Source organism: Rhinolophus sinicus, chromosome 15 (genome assembly GCF_057876585.1).
Source record: "Rhinolophus sinicus isolate RSI-liver-muscle chromosome 15, RSI-T2T, whole genome shotgun sequence".
NCBI lineage: Eukaryota > Metazoa > Chordata > Mammalia > Chiroptera > Rhinolophidae > Rhinolophus > Rhinolophus sinicus.
The window spans coordinates 74,143,822-74,151,423 of NC_142515.1; the positions used below are offsets into that span (position 1 = coordinate 74,143,822).

Genomic DNA, 7,602 nt, shown 5'->3' on the forward strand with positions numbered 1-7,602 from the left:
GGACTCTGTTGTGCCTGGTGATGGGGTGTGAGCTTTGACCTTCCCGATCTCGGGATCACATGACGTGTGTCACTTGTGGGCTCGTTACCAGTTTGCCTGAAGTGGCCCAAGTAGGATAGCGGGAGGGGATCTGAGACTGTTCCCAGTCAGAGCACAGATCACATCACAGATGGAGCCAGTCTCTTCATGAGAACTCACCCTGATGTTGGCCTGAGACCTGGCATAGGTATCCTCTCATTTCATTTAATATGAATTTGTCTGGGTGTGGATTTTGAAAGCCAAGCACCCTAGGACATATCTTAGTGAGGACCAGCAGGTGTTGGAACCCGCTCCTCCTTGGGATTTGGAGAGAGGCAGGAAATATGTCAGGAGTCGGGCCTCTGCTGTAATATTTCAGCACCATATTACCTGGTGTAATGTGCTGCATCACGGTTGCGGTTTGTGCAGCCCTGTCATTGTCACCTCTAGTGGTGGGAGAGATTGGATATAAATAAAAAGGAAAACTCGGAGCTGAGGGTTATTGATGAATAAATGGTTATGTGATGATGGGACCCCACTTTTACACTAACACCTGGAAAGGGGCTCAGAGCAAGAAGGCCTATCCTCTCTTAGCTCAGTTATATCAGATGCCCAAAAGGGTGCAGCTGTGTGTTGCTGGAACCACAGCTGCTTCTGGAACCTGACAAGACCAAGGGGAAGGTGGCAAATCTGAGTGTCACCCTGGGAGACATTTCCATGTGTTACAATGACAGACTGGATAGTCAGTCATGATGGAATGAGCTTCTAGAAATGTCAATATCTTCCCACTGTATGATTGTTTTGCTATAAGGACTCCGTTGGCCTGTGACATTTGAATAAGAAATATATGTATTTCATCATTCAGATAACCAAAATATTACTCATTTGTATTTGGCTGTGGTCCAGAGTTCTGGCTCACAGCTTCCAAAAACCCTTGGAATTTCTTTTAGTATTGACAGTACTAAAGGTGTCCTTTGTTATGGTAATGAGGTGACTTTTGGAAAGCCCCTGAGAATGGGGCTGGTTGTCAGTGGAGCCAACATGTGATTAGAGGTTTGGAACATGTGATTAGAGTTCAATTACTGATGCGCAGTGATGTAACCATTGTAACCATTCATGTCTACGTCGTGGCACCGCCATAAAAACCCAAAACAAGTTCTGCACAGCTTCCGTGTTTGGTGAACACGTGCAGATGTGGGGAGAGGAGGCACTGCAAAGGGTACAGAAGCTCCAGGCCCCTTCCCTTCCCTAGTCCCCCCATCTCTTCCATCTCCTATTTCTGACTTAACCTTTTATACTAAACAGGTGACCTAGTGAGTAACACATTTCCCTGAGTTCTGTGAGTCTGCCCAACAAATTAACCAAATTCAATGAGAGGGTGTCCTGAGAACTTCTACTTTCTAGGCGGTCAGTCAGAAGTACAGGTGACAACCTGGCCTTGAGAGTGGCCTCTGAAGTGAGGGCGGGGTGGGTGGCCGTCTCCTAGGACTGAGTCCTCAACCTGTGGTGTCTGATGCCATCGTCCGGTAGATCGTGAAAAGGGAGTTGAATTCTTGACACTGAGCTCTGTTCTGACAGTTGCCTGGTGGAGGTGTGCTTACCACCCCCGCCCCGCAGTCAAAATTGAGTGTCAGAGTGCACTTTACATCTAATCTAAAAAATGCCTTCCCACAAGTGGTTTATAAAATGTCAACTTCCTTAATGTCTGAAACATCTGTAATTTCATGTTTCCCCACTCTTTCCTCTTGTTGCCCAAGATCTATTGTTTTAGAATAAAATGGCCATTAGGGTAAGAAGGATATATTTTTAACCTGCCCAATTTATTTTCCAACACCTATACTTCAGGTATATTTTAAATACCAGAAGCTTGAGTGTTGAAAGTATAAAATCCAGTGGCATTCATTATATTTGCAGCATTGCGCCCCCATCCTCATATTCTCATGTTAAAACATTTTCATCACCCACAGACTCTTATAAGCACTGGCACTCTTATACGTGTGCCTGTCCCTGGGTTCTAGGCATGGTGTTAATCTACGTTCTACAGATGGGCTTTTTCTGTGCATTTCATGTAAGTGATATTACACTATATGTGTTTGTTGTGAAGCCTGTTAATGTCCTTAAGGTTAATTGATATCATGTCAAAGCCATCACTTCATTCCTCTTATTGCCACACGTGTTTTATTGCAGGAATGTCCCACATTTTGCTTCTCCAAACCTGTTGGCCTTTTGAGTTGTTTCCACTTTTCGGTTATTATGAATCATACTGCTGTCCTGTCTGTGCATTAGTTTTTGTGTTGATGTTTGTTCCCTTCCCCTGGGTACGTGGACACCTAGGAGTGGAATTGCTGTGTTACGGGGTCACCATGCTCACCATTTTGAGGACCCGCCCGGCTGTCTTCCAAAGTGGCTTCCCCACGTTACTTCCCATCAGCTGTATGTCAGGGTCCCACCGTCATCACATCCTTGCCAGCACATGTGTCTGTCTGCACAGCCATCCTAGTGGTGTGAACAGGAATTTTTTTTGGTTTCATTTGCACCTGATGACTCATGTCTTTCATATGCTTATTGGCCATTTGTATTTTTTCTTTGGGAAATGTCTACTCACATTCTGTTCGCCTTATTCAATTACATTATATGTCTTTATATTGTTTTCTTTTATTTGTATTGTCATATGAGCTCCCCAAATACATTTAGAATAAAAATTCATAGGCATTGTGGGCTTATTAAACTGCCCTTGCAACCACCATTGTAGTAGCATTGTTTGTGTAACTGTTTTGGCAATTTCTTTCTATAGATTTTAACTTTCTTTTTTTAATCTATCATTTTCATAATTGTTTGCATTTATTTCTTTGGATGTGGTGCCACACCATATTGCTCTAAAGTTGTTGATTACTTATATTTTCTCTCTCTTAACATCACATTTATCTCCATTACCATTAAATCCTTCATCGATATTTCTTGTCAGGCCATTTTCTCAAATTCCAGGCCTTCAGTTTGTATTGGAGTCTCTACTGGCTTGGCAGATTCTTCAGGAATCAACTACTTCTTTTACCAACAGTTGTGCCAGGCCCAGGCCCAGGCCCTGGCCTGTGTCTGTATCCACAGTGTCCCCTTTATCCTAGGAGGGTTCGTGTCTCTGCCTCTTACACATGAAAGGACTCAACCAGGCTCCTCGACGCTGACGACTTCCAAGGCGAGAGTTGTCAAATCAGCAGCCCTGGAATCTCAGTGTTTACAGCATCCTGACTTTCTGGTTGCAGGTCTTGGAGCTGATGTGGACAAAACTTCTGAGTCAGCCAAGTATCCATTGCTGTGTTATCTGAATGACGAGTTCATTTTTCACTCTTTACCTTAACCCCAGAATCTGCTCCATCTCAGGAAAAATCATTATAATTATTTGAGGAGAAGTATGTTTCAGTTGTCGAACTTCAGTGGTTCCAAGCACTGACTGTCACCAAGTGTTCCCTATGTAGGTTTACTTGTTCATTGTCATTTCCCATGGAAACATGAGCTCAGGAGTCCTAGGAATTGCGTCCAGGTCCATCTCAGCCTCCCCCATCCTCCTCACACATTGGTGAAGAGGAGCCTTGTTGAAATAGAACATGTGGGACGTTTCAGGACACGGTGGTCTTTCCGGATGTGGCTGTGAACTTCACCCATGAAGAGTGGGCTTTGCTGGATGGTGCTCAGAGGAAGCTCTACAGAGAAGTGATGCTGGAGACCTGCCGGAACCTGGCCTCCGTGGGTGAGGACTCATTTATTTCTTCTCCTATCTTTTAGAGAACAAATCTTTTCTATAGTTATTCTTTCCTTTGAATGCCAAGTAACGAGAATGTGTTGAACAAGGAAAGACGCACTGGAAGCATTCATGGAGCAACTTAAAGTCAAGGGCTTTCTTATGAAAACAAGGTTTCATGTATCAAACTGACTTTATTAATCTCGAACAAAAGTCTAAGGCTCCCTAATTTTAAGTGAGACCATAGTCTCTAGTTGCTGTGGAGCTGGGTTCTGAGAGCAGCTTGGTTTCCGTGCCTGTGAAAGGTACACTGTGCTTAATACACAGTTGGCATGATCATTTTCCTGCAATTAATCCCACACATGACCAACATCGATGGTCTTAAAGACCTCAGTAATGGCCCATCTCATGGGACGGACATTTGTTGCCCTCCACCCTCCATCATGAGGACCTTTTCTCCAGGATCAGGGAAGCACAACACACACTATCCAATCAGCCACTGGCTCCTGGGGACCATGAAAAAGGCTCCATATGTGTCTGAGAACTGGATGAAGTGACAACCCTCGGAGAGCAACAGATTCTAGATAAGGGAATGATGTTTATCCATGTGCATCAGAAACATGACTCAGCCTGTGTTTGAGAAAGATGACATTTCTCATTTCTCAGGCTGTCCTGTTGGAGTTGTTATTTAAATTAAAACACATAGACTTTCTATGGGTCCTCTTCTAAAGGGAGCACCTGGGCACATGCTTAGCACTCATTTCCTTCCTGCTTTGCATTCTTGGGTAATATTTATCTGAACATCAGTCTCCCTCTCTTTTCAAGTATTTCCTAACAAAGCAAGTTTCCGTTTTGACTAATTTTACCTGTTTCTGCCACTGTCCCCAATTGCTGACGTTGTCAGTTTTCTTATTTCCCTGCATGTTGGTTCATTCCTACAGCATCTGTTTGCATTTTATATCAGTATATGAGAATACACACGTTATTTCTTTTCTTATGTCCACCATTTCATATCCATGAAAATAAGTTATCCTCCCAATTGTTGCAGATTATTACAGTCAAATTAAAACTGGTGAGTCACATTCTCAGTGGATGTTTTTGGACAATAATATATCCAGTGAAGGAAAAACAGTGAGATTTCTAAGAATTGATTCTCGATCAGTTATTGGAGAAAACAAGTTGATGAATAATAATGGAAATCGTCAGCTAACCCAGGAGACTCCTTTTAGGTAAGTGGCCCACTCAGGACCAAAGGGGATAATATCTGTATACTGCTAATTAATTGAAAAATTTAAGAAGTATATAAATCATCCAGAAGAATGGAGTAGCCAGATAATTTTTATAAGACGTTTCCATAAACGTGAGGTAGACATTGAGTATCTCTAAATAATTCAATGGAAACAAGGTGACGAAACCCCAGATGTAAGAAACACTGAAAGTTGTGGTCCCATTTCCGCCCTTGGCCACAAATTTAAACTTTTTTCACAATGTAACTGCATACGTTGCAAAAAACAGATCCATTCATTGAAAATGGTAAGTATGTAATTAAAGTAATGATTTATATCATTAATCATTCATAAAGAAATCACTTATAATCATTAATCCCTAATTGTATGTTTAATGTTTTCAACAGAAATCCTTTGCCGGAGAGGCTCTATGAAGCTAATCAAGGTGATCGATGTGTACATACCCTGAACGACGTTACATCTCTTTCTGTGCGTGAGAAGTGCCCAACTAGAGTTCAACCCTATGAATGTACTCAGTCTGGGAATGTTCTCCTGGAATGTTCTTTCCTTCAGAATCAGGAAAGATGTCAAACAGGGTCTACATTGCATCTGTGTGAGGAATGTGGGCAAGCTGGCAGGTGTGTCTCACGCCTAAGCTCTCATGTGGGAACAGACCTTGTGGAGAAACCCTGTATAATTCAGGATAGTGAGAGAGTGTGCAAGAAATACGTGAAGAACCTCAGTGGTAAGAAATCTTTTTTCCAGTGTAGCAAATGTGGAAAAGCTTTCAGTTCCTCCTCCCTTCAAGCACATGTGAAGATGCACATTGGAGACAAACGCTATGAATGTGACCACTGTGGCAAAGCCTTTAGGTTTCCTTCAGTCCTGCATGAACATGTTAGAATTCACACGGGAGAGAAGCCGTATGTGTGTAAAGAGTGTGGGAAAGGATTCAGGGTTTCCACAGTCCTGCGAGACCATGTGAAAACGCATAGTGGGGAGAAACCCTACAAATGTAAGGAGTGTGGGAAAGCCTTCAGCCTTTCATATTCTCTTCGAAGCCATTTGATAACACACAGTGGGGTGAAATCCTATGAATGTAAGGAGTGTGGAAAGGCGTTCAGTTTTCAGTCCACCCTTCGAAGACATGAAATAACACACTCTGGGGAGAAACCCTATGAATGTGAGCAGTGCGGGAAAGCCTTCAGTAAGCGCTGCAGCCTTAAATCACATTTGAGAACACACACTGGTGAGAAGCCCTATGAATGTAAGGTGTGTGGGAAGGCGTTCAGTTTTTCATCTTCTCTTAGAAGCCATGTGAGAATTCACAGTGGGGAGAAACCCTATGAATGTAAGGAGTGTGGAAAGGCCTTCACTGTTCTATCCACCCTTCGAATGCATGCGAGAACACACACTGGGGAGAAACCCTATGAATGTGAGCAGTGCGGGAAAGCTTTCAGTCAGCGATGGAGCCTTAAATCACATTTGAGAAAACACACTGGCGAGAAACCCTATGAATGTGAGCAGTGTGGGAATTCCTTCAGTTTTCTTTCCAACCTTCGAATGCATGTGAGGACACACAGTTGGGAGAAACCCTATGAATGTGCGCAGTGCGGGAAAGCCTTCAGTCAGCGATGCAGCCTTAAAACACATTCGAGAATACACACTGGGGAGAAACCCTATGAATGTCAGCAATGTGACAAAGCCTTCTGTGCGCCATCATCCCTTTATAGACATCTGGGAAGGCACCGGAGGGAGACCCCTATGAATGTCAGCAATGTGGTCAAGCTCTCAGCTTTAAGTACTCCCTTAAAGAACATGTGAGAACACACAGTGGGGGGAGAATGTGGGAATGTCGGCAGTGTGGGGCAGCTTTAAATTGTCAGTGTTCCCTTAAACTACATGTGAGAATGCCCAATGGGGAGAAACCTTATGAATGCAGTAAATATGGGAAATCCTTCAGTCATTATTTCTCCCTTCAAAAATATAGAGGAACTCTCCACGGGGAGAGACTTATGAATGTCAGCACGGAGGAAAAGCTTTAGGTGTTCCACAACCTGCACACACCTAGGAGGACACATAACAGCAAATGTCGGAACACAAGAACTGGGAAACTTGCAGTCTTCCTTAAAACTGTGAACCTTAAGAGACAACAGAGAGATATCCATGAATATAAAGAATGTGGAAAATTTTTCACTTAAGTGGTACCTGAAAGTTAAGAGCAGGATGGATATCTTTTACACGTTACAAATATGGTTTGATTTGTGTAATGTCTCATTTTTGTGTAATGTGTCAGTAGTGATCACTGAATTAGTATACTAATTTCTAGTTCATGTTTTGATACGAATGCTTGAGGCCATAAATGTCCCTCTATGTCCCCTTCATCTCTGCTACACATTTTATTATCTCAGATTTGAAATAATTGTACAGTTACATAAAACTCATTTACATTAGTGTCTTTTCAAACCATGGGTTGTAAGTAGGTTTTTTTATGTGAAACGTGTTGTAATTTTACGTGAAAAGTTTTGTGAATGTTTCTTTTTATTATGTTCTTCGTTAATGATCTTATTAGAGACCTGAATTGTTGGAATATTTCTTTTGGTCCAGGGCTGTACATAGTGG

General features: G+C 42.6%; 1 protein-coding gene across 1 annotated transcript in view; it reads left to right on the forward strand.

Annotated features, from left to right (window-relative positions):
* LOC148755222 (uncharacterized) overlaps positions 1–6,952 on the forward strand; it is a 47,619-nt gene extending 40,667 nt beyond the window's left edge. Inside the window, exons 3-5 of the mRNA XM_088792253.1 lie at positions 3,637–3,763; positions 4,803–4,983; positions 5,388–6,952. Coding sequence (XP_088648379.1) covers positions 3,637–3,763; positions 4,803–4,983; positions 5,388–6,804 — 1,725 coding nt within the window. The 3' untranslated portion in view covers positions 6,805–6,952. The remainder of the gene's footprint in view (positions 1–3,636; positions 3,764–4,802; positions 4,984–5,387) is intronic.
* The last annotated feature ends 650 nt before the right edge of the window (positions 6,953–7,602 follow it).